General features: G+C 46.6%; 1 protein-coding gene across 1 annotated transcript in view; it reads left to right on the forward strand.

The window, feature by feature from the left end:
- Positions 1-24,412, forward strand: part of LOC142814237 (uncharacterized) — a 44,130-nt gene that overhangs the window by 14,066 nt on the left and 5,652 nt on the right. The window contains exon 2 of the mRNA XM_075892601.1: positions 22,992-23,054. Within this exon, the coding sequence (XP_075748716.1) occupies positions 22,992-23,054 (63 nt within the window). The remainder of the gene's footprint in view (positions 1-22,991; positions 23,055-24,412) is intronic.

The following is a 24,412-nucleotide window of genomic DNA, read 5'->3' on the forward strand; positions in this document are numbered from 1 at the left end:
GCACGCGCGGATGTGCCGTCCACGGCGCAACCCCGTATCACGGCGCCATTCCCCAAACGCTAAGGCGCATAGCAAGCCTCGCAGAAGGGCACCGTGTTGTCTTTTTTCACGCATCGAACTGAACGTCGGTTGACTCGGCGTCCTTCGCGGCATCGTGAACTTGCACTTTCTCCCCAAAGAGCTTTTCTTGCGCGCGCCATTCCAAAGGAGACCAACGAACGAACAAACTCGACGCTCTAGCAACTTCGCCCGTTTCGTCGGTGTATCCCGGTTGGTCAACGCATATAGTACGTACTGCGTGTGCTAGCATCGTCGAGAGCACCACGAAACGAGGAGGAACGACAACGCTGCTTTTCATAATCCGGGACACTAAACAGCGGTGCTGCTCCTCGGAGATGATGTATGTGCGAGTGCTTGCGCCGGTTTCGCGAAGGGCAATCGCTGGGCGGCCTACGAGCGCACTCATCGGAAACTCCATGGTGTGCCCCGTGAACCGTAAGACAGGTCTCCGACGAAGCGAGTCATCATGCGACAAAAGCTAGATGGAGTGCGTGTAAACAACCAACTTTGCAGGTAATATGGATTGGACTATACGACAGTGTTTCCCGTCGAGCTCATTCGAGATATGTGGCGTCGCCGGATACGGAACTGTCAGCACAGCGACAGCCTTTTTGATACAACTCGTGCGATCCGCCTTTTACATTTTCCTGTGTTTCCCTCCCCCGTTTTTGGTATAGGGTTTTTGCAGTGGCATGAACAACTTGTAACGCCAGAACGAAAGCATCCGATATCAAAAGGCGTTTCGCAACTTTTCCGCCAGCGGAACGGCGCATAACGCCATGTCATCGTGAAAAAGGCGAACTGACAGACTCGCAGGTATACGACAGCGGTTTCTACAGTAAAGCATGTAATTTCCGGTCCGAACCATGCCACACTCAACGCTCTAACATCTGCCAAGCAGAAGTAGCCATCGTTTAATGTATCGCTGTTAAGCTCAGTATTATTGAACGTTTTCCGCTACTATAGTGCTACTATAATCCCTTCGCGCCAGCCGATTGACTGACAATCCTCCTTTTTTTTCTCTTTCTCTCTTCCTCTTCTCTTTCCTCTCTCTCTCTCTCATCTTTATGCCCCCTTCCTATTCCCCCAGCGTGGAGTAGCAAACCGGGCATGTGCCTGGTTAACCTCCCTGCCTTCCCTCTTGTTGTTTATCCCCCCCTTCAGACTAGGGGCCGAAAGTAGAGAAAAATTACAACAGAAACTGCACTGCACTGACATCAGTTTATTTCGTGAATGCTAGCATGTTTCCACTAGTGTGCTAGATGACACTTATTACCCAAATTATGACAATTACATTTGGTAGCACCTTGTTTGCAAAAACTATCCAGGGAACGCTTAAAAGGCATAATAACCGCGGACATCGCAGCGAGGCAAGTGCCAACCGAAAGTGCAGTGTGACCTTCTCAACGAATCATCTAACGTTGATCTGCTGCTTCACATAGACGCTTTTCTTGCTGGTTGACTTCAGTGAACAGCAAAGTGCATCTAAAGAAGCTGGAGAAGGTATTCCGCTTAATGTACCTGCCTGTACAGATAGAAATCTCATCCGTTTCATCAGTGGCATATACCCATAAATATTTTTTCGGGGTATGTTATATGCAGGGTGTTATACGGGTAAAAAATACAATGAAAAACTTGGAGACTTTTAAGCTACGCCTTTAAGAGTTGAACGCGATAGTGATATCCTGTCCCTGCGTACTGAGTTCAAAATGGCTTGTGTCAGTAAAGCTTTCGCATACGTGTGCATTCTGTGTAATTGGTAGCATACTTTGAACCACAGGCAATTGTGCACGCGAAATCTTTTCGAGCTTGATATGCACCCCCTACTTTGCATCAAGGGACGTGGTGCAGTATTAGTAACACGTGTGCCTTATGTAGTGGGTGGCCCACTTTAAACCACGATTCATGATAATCCCGTTTTCTGACGCCCGATCGCAAACTGCGCTTCTCCGATCGCAATGTGCTGCAGCTTCGGAACAGTGTTGCGGTACTGCAGACCTAGGTCTCCCCCACGGCATGACTCTCGCGACATTTAACCAAACTTGCCAACAAATGTTCCTCGTTTAGTGCACAGCTTGGCATGCAACAAACAAGTTGCAAATGTTTCCTATGACTGGTGCAGTAAGGTTCAGTATAATTTACATCAGAACATTCGACTAAGCTTATTGACTTTCGACGCACTCGGAACGTAATGATTCACTGAGAGGTGTTGCGTATGATTTGGATGCCATGCAGTCACCGGCAGTCGGGGTGTACTCAATAAGTCTGACCTTTGTCCCGGCTGTTCTAATCTGTGCACAACGCTTGCAAGCTAATTACGGATCGTCATCAGTTCTCCATCTAATAAATGCGAAAAATGATCTCGTCTCCTTTTCGGTATGGGGCGACACAGAAAGCCATATTTACAGGCAAGTAAGAATGGCACAAGCGGTGTCACCTATGCAGAACTGATTGCAAAGAAAAATCGTTCTAACACTCGCCAGGCTCGACGTTGATTACAAAGATTACTCCATCTTTAGATGTCGCAAATTTTGAGTTTCACTAATGATTTGTTCACATGGTGCTGCCATGAATGGCTCTCAATCTGAAAGCGAGATCAGCGCACGTCTTAGTGAAACGTAAACCGAAACAAAAACACGCGAATTGTGGAGTGCATGGTTCCGCGAACGCTCTCAGAAAACATGATTTCCCTGCCCTTGTTGTTCATTTTCTAACATTGCGTTTCCGCGTCTAACCTTTTGTCTGAGTTTTTTTTTTTTTTTAACGCGCACTCAGCGATCTTGGCAACACGTCGTATCGCGTTAGCCGTGATGTTGCCCACTGCGTTTCCATTACGCCTTCTCGTTTTACGTCACACTCGCACTCAAGTTCATTAGTACGAACAGGACTTTTCGAAAGTGCACGTAATATGGCTATGTAAGGTTGCCAGGGCATTGTCGCATTGTCCGTACGCTTTGCCGTTTAATGTCATATTTTCTTTTCGTTTCAAGAATACGCTGAAGAGTTTGCGAGAACGTACATTATTCGGCTAGGACATTACCCCAGCTCCTTCATTACGCTTTATCACATTTGCTTTTGCTCTCATTAGTGCGAACAAGACTTTTCTAGAGTGCGCATTATATGCTAGAACGTTACTGAAGCACTTCTTTTACGCCTTCCCGTTCTATGTCGTATTTGCATTAGGTTTCTATATACGAGCAACATTTTTTTTTTCAAAGCGACACTCTAAAATGTTTTCTAGAGCAACTTCGCAGTTATCCGCTCTTTGATCCTCCAAAAGACAAAATTTGCGCAAAAGATTGCACACGGCACGACAAGGAGGGACACTTTCCTGCTTGTGGAGTAAAACACCCGTTTTTTTTTTTTTTTTGCGTAACTGCAGGAATGTTCGCGCCGTGTGCAAACGACCCATCAGCGCCTACACAACAAGCCTGTTTCCTTTCGGACGGTGCCACGTAGCGTGGTGTGGTGCAGTTGTTAGTGTACGCGTATGCTGACTGAGTGGTCATGAGTTCGAATCCCATGTGTTTTCTACAAATTTTCGAAAATTTATTTTCGAATGTGATTCTTGCACATGGTTTGTACATTTAATAAAATGCCCAAATGCCCGCATTCGCTTCGAAGGGCTCGTTAACACAACCAAAACCTCATTTTTTTTTGAGCAAAATAACTGTTGCTTCTTCGAAAAGTAACCGCGAGAGTACGGTTACTCCTTCGCACTTACTCCCGAAATAGTGCATTGGGTGTGGCAGGTTAGTTATTCCGTTAAAGGAGTAACCTCGATACTTCTTTTACTCCTTTACTTCCTTGAGTGCATGCATTATATGGCTAGACGTTACTACAGAGCTTCTTTTACGCCCTCCCATTTTGCGTCACACACGCATTCGGTTCAATTAGCCCCAGCTCGAGTTTTGGAGTGTACACATCATGGCTATGACTTAACCGGAGAGTTTCCAAGAGGCCATTCCTTTTTATGCATGATCCCGCTTCGGCTATACGTTAGCGTGAGCAGCACTTCTCGCGGGTACACATTAGGGCTGGGGCATTCTCATCGCATTTCCTTTACGCTTCTTCGTTTTATGTCACGTTTACATCCGACTACACTAGTTAGTACGGGCAAAGACTTTTCACGAGCACAAAGTGTGGTTGGAACGTGCTAGCAACAAGGAGTTGATCGCATCAACGCGACACTAATCAGCAAGCGGCAGTAAAATACACCCATCGAGTCAGCACTACAGGCACACCACGGTTCGAGTATGAGAGTCCTTTATGTCGTGCTAACGCGACGTCTCAATTCAGCGCTCTTCATCCCCGGCAATTAGATCCGCGCTGCGACCCGAGACGCAAGCACGCGACGGGCTGAATGGTGCAGTCAATGCTCGCTGAAAGAAGCCACGACTTCTCTGGCTTCGACCGCGTTCAACAGCGTCGTTTCGTACGACATCCTTCCGCGTATTGGGCACGCGTGTTCCCTATTAGTGCGAACACGACGTGGCTTCTCTGCGCTGGTTCCCACAGCGACGTCGTATGTTTTCGTGCTCGGTGTTTCGCGGCCTGAAGACAAACTATAGCGTGTACAAGGGTACGACGACGAAGAAGGATTGGAACGGTACTGCTGAAGGCATCAACAAACGACTAGTTCGATTCTTTACGTTATGGTTTTCTCCTTTTTTTTCTTTCTGTTTTCACCGTGTTCCTGCCTTGTGAAACATGAACGAGAAGCAGCACAATCGACCGATGAGCTAGTGTTCGTTGGACGTAATGTCAAGCAGATACGCTTAACGAACGTCATTTGCTGTTTTTAATTGATCTGCAGGAATCATAATATGGACGAGTGTTATTTTCAGCGTATATGATGTGCGTGTGACTGCATTTTATGTAAACCGTATCAGTATTTGACAGCATGGACTGAATTATGCGAATTTAGAAGTGTGGCAGCTTGGGCTAGTTAGTATGGCACGAGGATAGTTATAGCGCGAGAATAGAACGGCGACAAAGATACCTTCGTGTCCTTCTTGTATCTTTGTCGTCGTTCTGTTTACGCGCTATAACTATTGAATTATGCGAAGTTTCGCATGTCGTTACGTGAATAGACTTCTCGAATATGCCATAACTTATGACCGACTTGTGAGGTGCTCTTTCATGTAATATTTTCACTACTGTGATTTTCATCGATTGAATTGTTTGCGATATATATATATATATATATATATATATATATATATATATATATATATATATATATATATATATATATATATATATATATATATATATATATATCAAAGAACTAACGTTCTTTTAAAAACATATATTGCGACAGGAGCCAAACCCACGACCTCCGCATTGCGCGCAGAGTGTGCAACTAGTCATGCTATACCATAGCATCTGCTTCCCCGCCCACTTTCTTGGTTATTCAAGTTATTCATGTACGCGCACACAACATTTAAGCACCAGGTTTACACTGTCCAGCGTTCTCGCCCGCTGGGAGGACAAAGCACACTGGCAGATACACAAGAAGCAGCTTATTCCCGAAATGGCGTCACGCAGTGGGCGCGCCCGTGTTTTCTGCAAGATAGCAATGAATGGCAGTACTAAACTAATTCACTCACTGCATTAACATAATTTACTTCGAATTTTGTTTACAGCATTCGACTAAGCCGTTTACTAAAGCACCGCTTTAGATACATCGAAAGTTTTGCTTTAAATGTGCATTTTACTTTAAGGACGAGCAGAAGAGGAGCACACACGCATGCTCGTGCTGAATCAACGTGGGCCAACTGCACTTTTTCGCTCTCTCCGAATGTTGGTCTAGTAAAACGTTAGGAGCGATCTCCAGAAAGCTGTTTGTTAGAAAGCGCACGTTGTCGTCCGATGGTCTTCTCCGTTAATGACATATATCCAGCACTATACGACAGGCTGACATGCTCTTCGTACGTCTAAACTCTTTTGTGAATACGCGCCAACACATTGGAAATGCAATTACCCTGACCCCATGGGATCGTTTTCAAAGCTGTCACGAAAGGTTTATTCATCTCACCATACAGACCTTGCACAAAGTTATATGTAACGTATACTGCGCACCCAGCACGCTGATTATATCAAAGCGATGTTGCCTCCATATTATTATTATTATTTTTAATTATTTGGGACATCATTCCTGTCGGAAACGCTATTACTGAGCCAATCGTCAGTCCCATGACTCGGAGACTAAATAATCAATTAACCAGACCTCAACTCGCGGACTTTCTCGCTCGACCAATCAACTCGGTTTTCTCACAACATTGTTCCCGCGTGTTTACAATGGTTAGTCGCAGACTTGGACGTAAAAAAAAAAACGTCGAGGAAAGCCGTCCACGCGGGGGAAAAATATGCCTAAGCTATATATTAAGAGTCCCCTCCGAAGGCAGAACACGCTCATTTCTGGGAATGCGCGTTGCGCTGCTTGTACACAGACTCGGTGTTATAGACGAACGGATAAGGACGGACGATGAAGTCCTCCTTGGGTCTAATGTTTATGCATGCTTGTCCTGCGGATGACCGCGTAGGCCAGCCGGGATTAACGAGATGACTGCACGTACTGTGCTCTCTGCGACGGCAAAACTGTGCACGACCGCCCGCGTGTACAGATGAGATGGCGACCCCTCGTGGCATCCTTGACACCTGCAGCCACACGCCATAACGAGAAAGCGCTCACGCTTGCTTGGCTTGCCGGGAAAGTTTCGTGTACATTTACAGAGCGAGGTTTTCCATTACAGTTTAGGACGAACCTGTTAAGCGTGCCGAAACGTTTATCCTGTCAACCTGGCATGCTCGGCGAAACGAAAGCGGAAATGAGTTTACGTTTGTTAATTAGTCCCATTGCGTTGGCCACGCTGATTGCAGCGCTCTTAAGGAGAATAAGCGTCGATACGAGGAAATGTGCGCAGGCCTTATGAAGTGTGGCTAATAAATTGTCCGAGGGTAGACGGTGGCCATTCGTTCATTAGAAATCTACGCCTGCTTAACGATAATTATTGCAGCACCTGCACCCCCCTCCCCGCACAGAGTTCTTGCACTACACTATTCACAGAAGAAATGGCGGCTATCTTCGTATTGGCCCTTACTATTACAGGAGCCCAGTCAACGACCAACAGATCTAACGAACAAGAACCTTGGAGAATTACGCTCCAAAACCATGAAAGTATGAGCTTCTGTGATAAACAATATGCTCCATCGTTCATTTGCAGGTATGCAGGCCTGCTTAGCAACTTCGTATAATGGATATCGAGCGGGGTAACCCCAATATATCGTTTAGTAAACATGTTTGTCTCACTGAATACACCTTGCGTTCATTTTCAACGTGCATAGGCGGTGTGTGACAGTCGCGACGATTTTTCGCATAGTTGCTCAATACGCGAATTATGAAGCCTGCTTCATCAATGTCACTGGTACACATATACATCACGCAATCCCGCCGGACAGAGAGCATATAAATGAATTATATTAATCCGAGTAAAAGGAGAAATGTCTGTTCACTCGAGAGACATGCAAGCTTATTTGGAGAGAGGGAGAAAGAAAAGGAGAACCGTCTGGTTTACTACTTTGCACTCGGGGAAGGAAAATTGAAATAACAGAGATAAAACAATCGGCGAACACAGGTTACATCAAAGAACCATCCATCGCTATACTTTTCCGTTTGTTTCCAGAGTTCCGTCTCCTTGGTCGTTTGAAACAAGTCCGAGCATGAAAATAGAGATTTTTGCCGGCTACTATATATCGCTGGCATGCTACTTTGTATAGGGATGGGGAAGGGGACTAAAATGTCTCAGCAGAGAGGAAAGAAAGATATGAAAAAAAAAGTTGTAACCTAGTGAACCTTATAAAACTATTTACATTGAGGTATCAGGTAAATTAAAGCTTTCTTATGTGAGATGTCTACTATTACAGCATTCCGACAAGGCCAATATCGGATAGGTAATTGATCAATGACAGTATGACCCAACGATGTTTAAAAGGTCCGCGCACAGGGTCTAATATGTTGCGAAACGTTAATTGTTCGTGGCAGATGATGTGCATTTCTTGTTCGAGCAGTTGCCTCGGATCGCGGTACGTGGGGCATTCTGGTAGTATGTGCTGCACTGTCTCCATGCTGCCACAGATATTACAACACGGACTTGTTACCACCAACCTACCCGATTCATAGCATCGCCCTTTCGAAAGCAAATTCTTTGCTATGAACAAACGATGTATAGCTTTTTGCGCCGTTCATAGCTATGAACTCACACCAACTCTCACAACTGTCAGTGCTACTCATGTATAACAAGCTAAGAATAGCCCACGCTTGCACACGAGCTTTATAGGCAGGCGCCAAAACGTCCCATCGGCAGGAGGGAAAGCACACACATTCTATATCCGACGCTTAGCCGCACATACTCATGCAATTAGGCGCAAGTTCGCGTATGCAAATAATACAAAAAAAAACAGATGGAATCCTGCGATAAGAGAAGTAAAAGCTGATGATACGTTGGCAATTAAAGCCGAGATGCATAACAGTCGGAGTATGCCGGTACAACGCCGGCGACGGGTGAGCACTGGCGTAAACACTTATGCGATTTCTTATCTTTCCTTCTTTCTTTCTTTTTTTCTTTCAGTTCATTTTATTTTGAAAGTGCAAGGTTAGCAGAAACGTCCGACCGGTATGTCCCTGAGATGCAGCCGGGGATTCCCGAAGCAATGCAATCGGCACGCCGCTAAGTAGGTTTCGCGACCGGCTGCGTTCTGCCCTGTTCTACTACACAGGCGCCGATCGATTCTTTCGCCGCTCCAAGCATTGCACCTAGTACACGCGGACTCGCAAAGGCAGGAAGGAAACGAGTTGAACTATTTAAACACACACAACGTCCGCGCACTGTCGTAAAATCCGCGCGCAGCGCGGCACCTAACGACCTTAAAAATTATTACCCGCGATCGCCTTACCGCACGAAGTCCGTTTGAACTTAACCCCGACACCAGGCGAAAACCTGCCGTAGCACGACGCATTCGGTGAAGCCCACGTGACCTCCGACAGTCGCTCTTATCTCCACGAGGAAGTGGTATATGCAAAACGCTCAAAAAAGAAAGAAAGAAAAAGACAGCCAGCACGACCTGACAAGGTTGGACGGGCCAGGACAGCAGAACTTGCAGCCAAAGGTCGCAGAAGTCTCGTGCGTATACGACGGGCGAAAAATGAAGCTATCGCCTATCTCAAAGCTACGGATACAGAGTTACCATATAAGTACGGTTTCTCTAAAACTGAACTGTGTGTAATAACACTTTACCGTCACAGAAAAACTAGTAGACAAACACGACGGGAAGTAAAATGAAGATGAAGGCACCAAGTCCATGATGGAACGTGTGCTCTGTCACCAAAGCCGACATTCCATAAGAAAAGTTGTACTCGTCACTCGTGTAAATGAAGCCACTTGTCGAAACGTTGGCTGCAGGGACATTCTTCGTTCAACATATCACTATAAAGTCTGTGTTTAAGTACAGTAATAATGCAGAATAGTACCGTTCTAGTGTGGCACAACTATCATTTAGGCGTATTAGTGCAGTGCAATTGCAATCGCAGTCATACTAGACCGTACATGACACATTGTCACACCCAATCCGAACATACCCAGAAGCTACAGCTGTTTTCGTAAGAATGCGAGCTGTAAGCAAACATGGAAAGATGTGGAATACACTTTCAATTGTCGCAAGCGTAAATTACGAGAGAAACGAAAACAAACGAGTGTTTCTGTTAACTACGGCGGAGGCTGTACGTATACACTCGCAGGCTCGGTGTCAACGGACACCAAACTTCGCTTATGCTTGCGTCACATTTCACCTTGGCGCTATAAATAGCCAGTCGATTTTATTCTCCGCGATAACTTACCCTTCTTGCAGACCCGTATTACTGAATCGCGATAACGCCGCTGCGGGGCCATTCATCGTTCCTTCTACCACGCCAGGTTAAACGGGATAAAAAGCAAACTCGCATTCGCACGGAATAAGTTCTTACGCTAGGGCTCTTAGTACCACGTGCCAACAAACCGTGATGAGAATACTGTTAGCGAAGTCCGGCGGTTACGAGCGAAAAGATTCGCGACTTCGGCCCGAAGATGACAACCTAATGCGGGTGCGAACTAGCTAGATATGTCTTCACAGGGCACCAATGGCAAAATCCTCCCATTTACCGCGCGCCCGGACATTCGGTACTGCGTATGTGCGGCAGAGAAGACAGACATGGCGGGCGACGGTATTATACCAACTTCGGGATGCCTACATGTACTGCCGACGGGCATAGCGGCTTCTTCCTCCGGTCCAAGGACGGCTCTCTTTCGCGCGACCGACCTCGTTGCCTCGCGCTTGTCTTGCGGTCGCCACGCCGTCGAAGAAGACGACGACGACGCGCTGCCGTCTGAGCATGCCGCGGCGGCGGCGGTTACGTGCGCCAACTGCGAATGCGGCAACGAGACGCGGAAAGTCCCGTTAGGTGACCGTGGCCGCCCTTTCTCCCTCCCCATCCCACAGCACCCTTCTCTCTCTCTCCGCCCAGCCGAGCGCGCGCTCTGCGGCCCGTCGTAAAAACGTTGCGTAGTGTAACCGCGCTTAGCGCAATTGCGTGCAACGCTTTCCCGCCGTTGCAGGCACGGAAGCGCGAAGGGGAGCGCGCGGCCTTTCTCTGCGGACCATCGCGGGAGAAACGAGAGCGAAGCCTTTGAAATGGGCAGCGATTTGCATTTGCAAAGTGGTTTGTATCGCTTTCTCAACAAACAACATGTTTTCAAGAGTGGCCTCGCAAAAAACGTAAAGCTCTGCTCAGAGTCGCTTTGTTTTAATTAGCGCCTAAACGTAATGCGCAAGCCTGGCCGGAAACTGGAGCGTGGTGGAAAGGGGAAGCTACAATACCGACGTGATTGCATGCACGCGACAGTGGCGAAATAACGGGTCGCGACGCTGCGTTTTCCAGGTCAACCAGAGCTTATGTGCGCCGTCGAGAGAAAATGTGTACAGTGGGCTCGTTATAATGAGACAATCGTTTCACATAACAAATATACTTTATAACGAGAGACTCGCCGAGAAAGTGCTTGTTTCAGATCTGCGGATGTAGTGCACGGAAGTCGTCAGAAGAAAAATTCATTCGTCATGTATTATTCAGTCGTCTTTGTCCTTTTCCCTATTTCGTAGCCATTAATCCATAAACATTCGTCTCTTAGAAGGCTTTGCTGGCAAACTTCAAATCCTTAAGGGTGTTCATGGAACCTGGACTTTCGCTTCTGAAGAAACGCGAAACGCGTATAACCGAAGAGATCGATTGTCGTTTTTGTCATCTACCGCACATACCATATGAAATCGTCGAAGTCTATGGATAACGTTTCGAATTTTACAAAGGGTACCGAAGGGTATCACAAAGGGTACCAAAGGGTAACAAAAAGGGCATCGCAAAGGGGTTGTATATCTCTGTTTTAGATATCACAAAGGCTACCAACTTTATTCAGCTCGAATTGTCGCAGCCAATCACTTGTGTATATTACTTGCCTGCAGAGAAAAATGATATTTATGAATTTCGTTTCGTGTATTGAGAAACTGAAACCCCGAATTTTATACTTTATTTCTTGGTAATGCTTACCTTCTCAGGTGTATTTATTTGGAGAGAGAGGTTTAATTAGGAGGAATGGGGAGGCGACAGCTTTACTACATGACTCATCAGTACAGAAAAAAATCGGCTGGCTGGCGTTGGCGGCGTTGACACGAATGGTATACCAATCTTTAGTAATTAAGTTAGTGTTTCTTGTGGGCACATGTTTTTCCCATGTGCTTTCATCAAGCCTTAGTTGAAGAAACCGTCAGTTTCTTCTACCAGAGGCTGCTATATAGAGAGCCAGAAAAGGCCAAACAATATTTTCAAAAAACTCACGCGTCCATCTGTTGTGTTTTACTCTCAGGGAACAAAACACTGCACATATACCATAAAATGTAATCTTTCTTTAGAGTCATATATATATATATATATATATATACTGGTGGCGCTGACTGACACTCCCACGTTTAATTCACATATAAACCCTATAAAGTGGCTGGGGGGATAGCTGTCGTGGTAGCTCAGTGGTAGAGCATCGAACGCGTGATTCGAAGGTCGCAGGTTCGGATCCTGCCCACGGCAAGTTATCTTTTCACCCACTTTTCTTCATATTTACATTACAATTTGGTCTAATATCATCCCCTATACTTTCCTTGGCATTATTGTCTGTTAGATCTCATTAATATTGTGTAAAAACACGGAAAAACGAGCCCTTATGTATACACTTCTTTCCTTATATATATATATATATATATATATATATATATATATATATATATATATATATATATTGCTGGAATATTTCACGTTTACACCCAAAAAGTACTTTTCCTTCCTATTCCCTTTCTCTCTCTCTCTCTCTCTCTCTCTCTCACACACACACACACAGACACACACACACACACACACACACAAGAAGCACGCTGATGTGCTGTGCAGTGCCCTTCACTGCAGGCGCCGACATCTCGATATAGAGAGCAGGCTGTCTAACGCTCATTGTTAAACTTGCTTTTAACGGAGTCCGCTAAATGTTGCTGGTAATTAGGCCCGACGCTCTTGTTTGACAAAATATAGCGCTGCCATGAATAACTCGAGCAATGTTTTGTTTGTCTTGTAAATATTTCGAAAGTAACCTGAAAGCTTCACGAGATTGGGTGAGTTGGCGCAATGTGATATTAATGTTGTACAGCTTCAGCGCAATTCAGTCCGAGCACGAAGGGAAGGGTCACCTGTATTTTTTCGCTCCTTGTTTACGTCTGTTTCCTTCATGATCAGATTAAGGCACGCTCGAGCTGGACAGGATTTGAAAGCGCCAAGACGCGGGTTCGGCTCCCGGCCACGGCGGCTGCATTTCGGTGGGGGCAAAGAACACCCGTGTATTTAAGTGCACGTTAAAGAACCCCAGCTGCTCGAAACTAATCCGGCGTCCGCCATAACGGAAAATTGTGATTTTTGACACGTAAAACGCCATCCAGCATTTATTACATTAGAAATAATCTCGAGCACAACTAAGAGCATTTCCTTGATACATTGTACGCTGAAACTCTTGACATTCAGGTATTGGTATTCAGTGTCCTATAGTGAGTGCAGTTTCTTTGCTTGCTATCTAACTTAATCCTTATCTCGAATACTTCCTCGCATTATCTCGCAAGTGCCTTCACACGATTCGTGTCGTGTCTCTTCTCCGCAGAGCGTGCATGCATCCCGTGAGAAAGCAGGGCGCTTTCGCCAGCTAGGAGAAATATACCGTACGCCAGCGTATACCTTCGCGTGGCCATTTTGCTCGCTACCGCTCGGACAGTGAGAGTGGGCCCGAGGGGATCTCGGCCAGCATATGTGATGCGCGCACGGAAGTCAAGAAAAAAAAGAGCCGTGCGACTCAGTTCGTGGCACACAACCGCGACTCATGGCCGCGCAGCACGGTACTATTTAGCAGTGGCACGCCACCGTGGTTTCCCTGGGCAAACTGCACGCCAAGCACGCACTCTGGGACGAGATGTTCGCCAACCAACGGCCGGCATGTGTACACACACTCGCACGACCCGGCCAGTGTGTACTCTTACGCGAGTCAAAAAAAGAGTCGCTGCCAGCTTTTGTTTTGTTCTTTTTTTAATAACGTTTTTTTTTTTTACTTTCTCTTCTTCCTCTGTGTGCCTGAATACTGTGGAGACTCGAGTGTGGCCCTCCGCATCCGTGCGTTCGAATACTTAAGCGAGAGTCGAGGGAAAAGAGATTCGCACGGACCATACACCGTGTTTACTCGTGCGAGGCTCTCAGTATACTTACTTCAGAGCTACCAAAATTCAGGAGGCGCTGGAATGCGCATCATAGGGAGCAGAACGAAAGAAAGAAAGAAAGAAAGAAAGAAAGAAAGAAAGAAAGAAAGAAAGAAAGAAAGAAAGAAAGAGAGAAAAAAAGAAAGTTAAAAAGAAAGAAAGGAAGAAAGAAAGAAAGAAAGAAAGAAAGAAAAAAAGAAAGAAAAAAGAAAGAAAGAAAGAAAGAAAGAAAGAAAGAAAGAAAGAAAGAAAGAAAGAAAGAAAGAAAGAAAGAAAGAAAGAAAGAAAGAAAGAAAGAAAGAAAGAAAGAAATGTTGTGATAGCCGTCACCATAACTGAAAAGGTATTTTTAATGTGGATGAAAGACGTAAACGCTTTTTTTTTTCCGGGGCTTTCACACAACATTAACGAAAAACCAGCAAATAATGAAGCGAAGAACATTTCAGGGCCCATTAATTGTAGTATTGTAATTGTACTGCAGTAAATAAGATATCAGTGCAAAGAAAGTGAAGCGCATGAAAAGACGACTTGCCTGGAACGTTCGGGTTACGCCCTTAAACTTAATGTTTGTCCCGCTGCGACAGTTCGGGTTGCGGTTCTCGGCTGCGACTGTTCCATTCGCACATGCAATATGCCCAACTCTATATGCTATAGGATCGAGCATCACGAGATTAAAGTTAATTGAGAGCATTCGGATGTACGGTATCGATTACAACAGCAGTTAATTGCGTTGCCATACGACACACCGAAAAGGTGAACGTACGGCGAAACACTGTTGCTAAAACAGAGTATGACAGGTGTCCGGGTGGAACTACAGCCGGCCAAGCACACCTATCACTCCCTCGAACGTGTGTTGTCTCGATATATATTTTGTTTTTGCTGTATATTTATACTTTTATATTTTATATTTTTTCTTGTTGTTGATTTATAAGTAGGTCGTTTGTAGCAAATCTGTATTCTCTCACATCTCACTCACGTATGGTTTGAAGTTTTTGAACACCTTTACTGAAATTAACACCTCTAAAATACTCGTATATACATTTCGCGAAGAAATACGCACAGTGACAGCAAGCCAGCTCAGACCCGCCGCGTTTGTCTGGTGGTTACAATGCGTGACTGCTGTGACCCGAAGGTTTCGGGATCAAATCCCGACCGCGGCGGCCACGTTTGGCGAAGTGCCCGTGTGCATAGATTCGGCGAACGTTAAAGAGCGCCAGGTAGCCGAAATTTCCGCAACACTCCGGTGTTTATCGTAATCATACCGTGGTTTTGTGGACGTAAAATTCCAACAACTATTAAACCAGCTCATGCTCGGCTTTTCGCACGCACCACACCCACGCTGTCAAGATAATAGGGGGTTTTAGAATAGCGCACCGCGAGCCCTTGCGGCGCGGTCGCTGCCACTGCGCATGCGTCGTAACGTGTGTCGGCGTTTGCGGACCGCACGCAGAAAATCCAAAATTGCGTGCGACGATCGCGGCCCGCATGTGGCCCGCAAGCGCTGGTTTCGAGGCTAAGATGTCGCTGCGATCGTGCCTTGGGGTTTGCAGCAGGGCAAACACTATTCTAAATCTCACATGGCGCCCGCTACGCCCGCAACACCCGCAGCGCTTGCAAACGGTATTCTAAAACTCCTTATTCAAAGGGCAGGAGGTGCGAGCCTTACAGGAGTAAATCCGGTACGTAGCAAAAAGAAATAACGACCCGCAACGTTTACAGAATGACGACCGCAGAGAAGGAAGAGGGAATGCTGCCGCATGCAGCGCGACGAGATCAAGAGCGAAAGAATACGAACGCCCGAGCCACACGCAACGTGAAAACACAGGGTGAAAGACAAAAAAGAAAATGTAATAGTAAGGTTGCAAGAAACGGGAGCGTCGCCAGGCGTGCCTCTAAGCAAACGGGGACAAACGAGCCGGGCTGCAGCATCGGCGAAAATGCAAAGCACGTGCGAATAAGTGCGTCCACGGTCATCCGCCGGAAGCCGCAAACGAACAATGCACATCGTGGCGAGGTTTAATCGTGTCGTGCGAAGTCACTATATGCGCGAGAATTAAACTGCGATTAGCTAAAGAGACAAATTAGGACAGAAGAATGGCGTCACACATACGCACTTTCTTCGCGGTACTGCTGAATCTCGTTACAACGAACACTGATATAGCGAATTATAGTTTACAGTGAGCCAAATACGAACTTTGGTTGGTCGCGCTTCATTTCAGTCATATTTATTCCTTTTATAACGGAACCAAAAACAAGAAAGCCACCGCAATATCGGCCTTAACGAAGAAATATTTGTTTCCCGGAAGGTTAAAAACTCGAAAGGCGTCAAAAATCCCGATAAATATTGAAACACAATTCACGAGCACATACTTTCCGCTGAAATTCACCACCACGCCCTTCTTGAAATAAATATGATCCCTGGTCTGCTTCGTGAAGTGACTTTTGTTTATTTACAATTTCGCCTTCTCACGTTCTCGGTTAATCTGGAACGTCACAAGTTCATATTACCTTGTTTGCTCGAGGTAATCTGTACGAGAGATATATAATGATGCGATGCGGTTATGTATGCGGGATTCTTTAAAGCAAACCACATTGCCAGTATCTTCAAAGCCTATTTTTATCTTTGTTACAATGAATATTGGTTATAACGAACTGAATTATGCTCATTGTGCTGCTTCGTGCTATGGAGGTTTGAGTGCACATACCTTCTATAACGCTGGGGAAAAAAGCAAGCATTTTGCGCCTTTTCGCTTTCTATTTATTTTGTGAACTCCGTTAAACGAGGTCAGCCGGAGGGGAGGGGGTGACGTCACCTTGTGGTTCTTATTGTTCAAAAGCAAACAGAGGCCGAAACAAACGCTTCATGCGATGTGCGAGCGGCCATGGGACGTTACTGGCAGGTGCTGCTTCGCGCACGCGGCGCCGCTTTAACTTCCGTTTCAGGTACACGAATGCATTTCTCTAAAAGGAGAGAACGTAGAACGTCTCTATCGCCCCCATACGTGGCCGTGCCTCTGACGTGCACGTCCCGGCAAAATCGAAACAACCTGGCAGAGCGCGAACCGTGCCAATCCCTCGACGGCCGCAGTTAGCCGGCGATCACGCTCCGAGTCACGAACGAGACACGAGAAGCATGTAGCACACAATCGGCTGACCGCCGGCGTGGCTATAGGCACGCCGCACCGATTTCTCGCTCATCGGCACGAGTTCGAAAAGTGCTGCTCTTCCGTCGCACGCGCTGCAGCTTCCGACCGGCGCGCGCGCAAGCGTGTTTGGAGCCGGAAGTAGCGCTGGTCGAAAGTCGTCGTGCGAGTCGCTGCGCGTCTTTTGCGTTTTGTGTGTTTGCTCCTGCTGATTTGCATACCGAGCGATCGGCGTGGAGGGGCCGTTGCAAAATAGTTTTCGAAAGGCGGTGGCCTGACCCATTGACGGAAGACCCATGACACCCTGTGGCACCCGGTGGTACGCTCCCTGATTGGCCGCATTCCCGTCAATGGCGTAGATGTGCTCAAAAGCAGGAAGAAGAATGAGGTCCGTGTTGGAAACCGATCTCTGCGCGCGTGAAGTGTGAGCACGCGCCGAGAAGTATTGCGGTCACGTGGGTCAGGAATGTGAAAGTCGCGCCCCTGATTCTGCCGGCGACGAGTGCTCACCGCAGCGGAGGCGGAATGGTAGAGTCTTCGTCTACCGATGGCGACCTTTCCTTTCCACTCTCTTCTTGTCTTTCACTCTCCTCTACGACGCTGTGCAGAGCTCTCAAGGGTTGCAGAGACTAGCTTATTTCTTAACCTCAAATCACTGTCTCTTAGTGTCAGGGCAGAGTGAGTGAGTCAGTGAGTGAGTGAGTGAGTGAGTCAGTGAGTGAGTGAGTGAGTGAGTCAGTGAGTGAGTGAGTGAGTGAGCGAGTGAGCATGCCCCGTGTAGTGACAACACTCACGTTATATGACAAACTTCACATTACATCATGTCGGTGCGCCGATACGGCTGTTTCAGTGACGTCAGCGCAAGCCGTCTATTCTGTTATATCCCCGCCCCCTCCTTCCTCCTGCACCTCTCATGGTGTTACGCTTCCTCTTGGATTGGCTCACCTTTAACCAAGTGACAATGTCACGTGATGACGTCATAACAGCGTTATGGTGCCCCGAATCTTTGCAACCTCCGACGTCTTGCTGATGTCACTAATCATTAATGGCGACATCTGCCGTGATACTTTTTAAAAGGAAAAGTTAACGCCAAGTGTTTCATTGGGCATCTAAAGCTTTCTCCATAATACTGACTGGTAAGTTGCCAATCATTTGCATTCAATACAGTGTTCCCTTTTTGTTTGCATGCGTTGCATTTGAACGCAGCGCGTATTCCGCCAGTTAAGCACTGAGTGGTACCGTTGAGTGACGTAAACAAGCAGTTCTTACCAGGCCGTCCAGAAGGCCCAAAAGGTGGCTGGCGAGCTCCGACTCCCAGTCCCCACATGGGTGGAGCCACCGGGCTGGCCCCCGTAAGGGGTGCCCAGTCCCCTTCAGGACCTTTAATAAAGTTAATTCTCTCTCTCTCTCTCTTTCAATTTCTGCAGCATTTAAAATCGAGCCGGCTGAACCCTCGAGTGAAAGCATGCATAAACCGACGCTGAAAAGAGAAAAAGAAACAAAAAAAAACAACCCTTCATGGTTGAGTGAGAAAGCAAACCACTGCGACATAAAAACTAACGAGGCCGGGCGAGTGGACTCCCACGAGACACAACAGCTTGCGAAATCTTATTCGACACCTTCTTTCTTAAACGCGCTTTCTTCCAGGTCCACTTAAAGAGGACCCCGATTTGCAAGAGAGCTCCCCGTGAACGATTCGCGAGGCAGCGCTAACCATGCATTCATCGCGAAATGAGTTCTGCGGCATCTTTCTCACTCTATTACTGCGAGGTCTCACGTAGACGACACTGAATCAGACGGACGTAAAAAAACAACAAAAACACGTCAAACGAAAACTACGGGAATTGAAAGAGCAACAGTCATGAATCATCCGAGAAGCCAAGAGTCAGTATTCATTAGCGGCGCACGCGCAAACGAGACCACGCCGTCGCATGCGGCGTTTCCCAGCGGATTGCGTCCGAAGCACGCGTTCGTATGCTAATGCGGGGCAATTGCTGCGGCGAAGCCGTATACATGGTGGCTCAAGAACGACGTCTGACTGCGTAAAGCGGGCTCCATTTCGAGAAAGCAGTGACGGTCCCTATAAAGGACAAAATGAGCTCGTACATCACACGCAGTGGTTAAAGGAGCGGTATGCGGTACACGTATATATGAAGACGTTACAGAAGCTGACGGTCAAACAATCACACTCCGTGACCATCTTGTGGCTTTTTTATTTATTTTTTTGTTCGCCAAGGGCATTAGAATTCAAGCCACAATTTCTGCAAGGGCAGCATCCAACAAAGGCACGGTTTAACCCGTTCCAGTCCACGTTGTCACTATGGCTACAAACCAGCACCGACAAGAAGGAACAGTGTCGGCAGTGCAGGCGGCGAAGTCAATTCCACCCGAAGCCTGTAGAGCGCTCCGTCCAGTGAAATGAGCCCAGGCTGTTTCATAGATTATCATCCCAAAATAGGGACCCTCCCCGTCTCCATCGCACTTCTATTATCATCAGCCTGACAAAGCCCATTGCAGGGCTAAGGCCTCTCCCATATGTTCCGTCATTCAACCTGACCCTATGCTTGATGCGGCCACGTCACACCCAGAAAATTTTTAATCTCATCTGCGCACCGAACTTTGTCTTCCCCTCGCGCATTTAGCCTCTCTTGGAATTCAATCGGTCACTCGTAATGGCCGGGTAGCGCGTGGAGCGCGTAGGCAAGCCACGCGTTAGCCATGTCCGTTTCTTTTTGATTTCAATGTCCGTAACACCTGTTTGTTCCCTGACACATTACGCTCACTTCTTGTTCCTTGAGGTAACACCTATTTTATTTTATTTTATTTTGCTAGCTGCGTCTTCCTCTGTTTAAGTTGAAACCTCTTTGTAAGCCTCAAATTTTCTGTTCTGCTAAAGTACCGGTAAGTTGCAGCAGTGATATACTTCCTTTTGAGGAATGCTGACAAACTACCATTCTTACTTTGAGATTGCTTGCTGAATGTGCTCCACCACATATTTATTATTTTATTTGCTTCTTTCTCATGGCTCGGATCCATAGTTGCTACCTGTTTTAAATAGACATATACCTTTGCAGTATTCAGTGATTCACAACCTATCGTGTAGCACTGTTCTCATCCCAGACTTTTTCGCTTCAGTTTTGTGCATATTAATTTTCAAACCTACTGTCCTTCTTTCTAATCATGACTTGCAGTTCTTCCTCTTAGTTACTCATCAATTCTATATCATCAATGAATCGTAGGTTACCAGGGTGCACTCCATTAACTAGTATCCCTAACACATCCAGATTTATGGCCATGAAAACCTCCTGTGAGCACGCGGTACTCAGGAGATCGTGTCTCCCTGCCTACAACCTTCTTTATTGGGACTTTTGTACCTGTATCACTATGCCAGATGAGGTCTATACACTGCACTGCAACAAAGAAACGTTTTCTTCATCCACCCTCGCTTGAATTCTATCAATGCAGTTTTATACCATTGAAGTTAGCACATGCCACAAGAGCGAAAGCGTTTTATATACGAGATATAGACTGTGTTAAGGTGTACAGTCTGAAACACACTCCGTTTTTGTGGTAAAGAAAAAAAACTGTGGCTTATGCGGCTAATTGGCTGCTCCAGACTCGTGTGGTTCCAACTGTATACAGTCAGGTCCGTTGGCTCACAGCAAGAAACGCTGCCACAGCGCGAAGACTCCACAAGATGGCATGCAAAGTAATCTTTGCTGAGCATCGAAATAGTGCTCTTATCAGGAGTCAGTCTTGTTCTGCACAATTAAAACCATCTCGCATGTCCTCTAGCTACATTTAAATTTGACGCCTGCTAGCTCCACAGTCTAGAGAATCAGTTGCATGCTCCCTATGTTTATTCGCCATATACTTTGGATCGGCTGCCCTCCGTAACATGCGACATCATTCGAGTAAAATGTGTGTGAATTAAATAGAAAACAACGAATTCAAGGTGATACGCCGACCTTCTCATGCTGAGCAACTTTCAGCCTACTTATTATGCGCGCAAGGTTATCACGCTTTTGAATGCATAGAGTCCTCTCAGTCTTTCATGAGTGAGTACTTACAGCGCGCCGCTGAAAGGAGGCTCGAGCGTCTCGAGCGATTTCTCTCGCATCAGCCGCCAAGGATCGTTTCGAAAAACTCCACGAGCGATTCTCCCCGGTGGCGCGGTGCCGCGTCCGAGAACACCAGGGGTCCAGTCGGCATCTCATTCAACGACGCCCTTTGAACGCTTCCATCCCACCGTTCAAGACGGACAACCAGTTTTTTCCCACGATCCCGCTCGCTTGGCCACTAAGCAGTATATTTGCGGTGAAGGAAGCATATCGAAGAGCGCATGCGCCAATTCTTCTCAATGAAGACTCACGTGTCAGCCAGCCATGTCTGAAATCACGCTCTAGAGGCGAGATACGTTGGATGGACCACGGGAGCCTTCAAGGCTCTAAGCGACAGCGGTGGCTGCCAGCTTTCCGAAACACGCCACGCTAATAAGCGAGCCGCGGGTGATCACGCCTGCCGACTGTGCTGACGTGTAGCGCAGCGTGCCACAAGACAGCCGTGACCTCTGTGGCCAGCGGGAGACGAATGGCTGCTGAACCCACGCTCAATCGAGAGAGAACCACATTCAGATTCACAAGGTCTTGCATCATTCCTCTTGCGACAAGGATGATATTAAATCAAGCCCAGCTCGCTCCTCACCTGGAAAAACAGTCTCAGCAATTGTATCGGTTGTAAAACGGCCCAGCAAAAAGAAGCAGTTGAGAATATTATCACACCAGACAATTTACAGCTGCCCAACATCAGTTTTTATTCCCGCTGAAAGTGCAACTATTATGTGGTCATGTTACTCATTCCGAATAGCTGAACACTAGAGTTATCGACATTCTAAGTGAGCCGATTTGTTGATTATTGATTATTTATTTGATTGATTGATTGATTGATTGATTGATTGATTGATTGATTGATTGATTGATTGATTGATTGATTGATTGATTGATCGGCTTTTCCGTCCTAGTAGGCTAATATGACGCTGCTTTGTAGCTTACAAGAACGCAGTTGAAAGACTCCTCATCAACCTCAACCGTCTGGGATACTTGACGTACACTTATAGCGTAAGGGCATTCGCATCCCATAGCGGCCTACAGAAATAAGAAACCACGACCTTCTTCTCAACAATTCAACTACGTAAACCACTGAGTAGTGAGCCAATGATGCTATACAGCACGTTACACATAGCATCAACATACCATAACCTCCCAGCAGTGGACGGACAACACAAACGAGGGAGTCAGCTATGGGCGGGCAAGAATTCGCTCGCAACCTTACCGCGCGAAGCCATTTTTTTTTCGATTCGCCTTGGTGCAGGGTAGCAAACCACATCCTACAATTCTGGTTGACTTCCACGCCTTTCTTTCATTTTATTCTCTCCCTCTCTCTGTGTTCGTGTCTTTTCGCCCTCTCGCCCAAACCTGTGTTTAACGATGGTTGCGCGTTGTTATGCATCTATTCAACGAGCCCGCTTATGTGTTTAGCACCATAACCTTCATTTCTATTCACCCCCGGCTGCCCTACTTCCGTCCACGAAAATGGGGAAGAGGAGAACCTAGACGCTGCAACGTTATTACATTAGGTAGTCTAGTAACGTTGATCCAGTTGGTGGCTAAAACCCCACGCCCTCCCATTAGTTTTCCCCCGGCAAAATGACAAAACTGAGCCTTTGAGTCGGAACTAAAATATATTTTGTTTAGAAGTGTGAAAATCAGCTATTCAATTGAAATTTCTGCGCGCTTACAGGCCAGCGGAAAGTTATGGGAACAAGCTGATAAGGCGCTGATTAAAATAATATTCGCGATGAACAATTAGCAGGGCACGTAGTCATGTGCTTTTGGTTCCGTCTACAGCCGGTTATTCTTTTCACAGGTGCTCTGCGCTGGTGCCTCACAGTGGGAGTCTCCCTTCTTCTCTGCGCCACTTGCAGCACAGGTGAGGCCCGACCTTTCGTCGGAACCAATTAACCTTACGTACCAATCAATAGGAACGTTGAAGCACGCAGAAAATAACCTATAATATGTTACATAAAGATGAGGATATGGGGGTTATAAGGACCTAATTATGAGCGCGGATTCAGGCTCTTCAAACAAAGGTTTCCCTTTTGTGATGGCAATCGATGAAGGTGTTCGCGAGGATGGTTGTCATAATTATACAGTAATATTAACAATAGCAAGTCTATTCGAGTGCCGGTTAGCGTTCTTGCTACAGTACTAACTGAAAAGACGGAGTTCATATGTTTATCACGTGCCATACGCACGCACAGGTTGGGAGGGGGGCCCTTCAGAGCCACTGCCCCCGGTCACCTAAGAGCAGGGCGGGGGAAGTCAGCCTAACACTGGCCCAACACGACAGAATAGAGGGAGGGAGGGAGGGAGGGAGGGAGGGAGGGGCAAAGTCAGCGTTCTACTGCAGCGCGTCCCTTCCTATGCCAGAAAGCATTCAGAAAGCCGACATTTTTGAACAGTTTAATTACGTAGTAAACTTAATACGTCTGCTGCTGATGTTTCGCACGTATACATCATGAAGGATGAGAACACACATACACACCAAGTATGAATAAAACGTCAGCGCTAACGTTGCCATTTGAAGAAAAAAAAAAGGGGGGGGGGGGCTGTCCCATGTCTTGTAATCTCATATGTAGGCCATTTCTCAAGGGGATTTGCCGTGAGCATTCGAGAAACGTGTCTATACGTATCTCTCATCATCATCATCAGCGTGACTACGCCCACTGAAGGGCAAAGGCCTCTCCCATGATCAGCCAATCAACCCGGTCTTGTGCTTTCTGCTACCACGTTGTACCTGCGAAATTTTTTTATCTCATCGGCCCTTCTAACTTTCTGTCTCCCCTTCGTGCGTTTGCGTTCTCTGGGATACCAGTCAGTTACCCTTAATGGCCAGCGGTTATCCTGCCAACGCGCTACATTCCCGGCCCATGTCCATTTGTTCTTAATTTCAACTATGTTATACTTAACCCCGATTTGTTCCCTGACCCACTCTGCTCTCTTCTTGTCTCTTAAGGTTACCCCTATCATTTTTATTTCCATCGCTCGCTCAATTTAGCTGTACGCTCTTAATAGGCCTCCAGGTTTCTGCTCCGTAGGTAAGCTCCGGCAAAACACAGCTGCAATATACGTTCCTCTTGAAGGTTAGTGGTAGATTACCATACATGATTTGAGAATGCTTGCCGAATGTGATCCACCCCATCCTTATTCTAGTTATTTCACTCTCATGGCTTGGCTACCTGTCCTAAATAGAGATACTCCTTTAAAACTTTTAGCGTCTCTCCACTT

This window comes from Rhipicephalus microplus, chromosome 4 (assembly GCF_043290135.1).
Source record: "Rhipicephalus microplus isolate Deutch F79 chromosome 4, USDA_Rmic, whole genome shotgun sequence".
Lineage (NCBI taxonomy): Eukaryota > Metazoa > Arthropoda > Arachnida > Ixodida > Ixodidae > Rhipicephalus > Rhipicephalus microplus.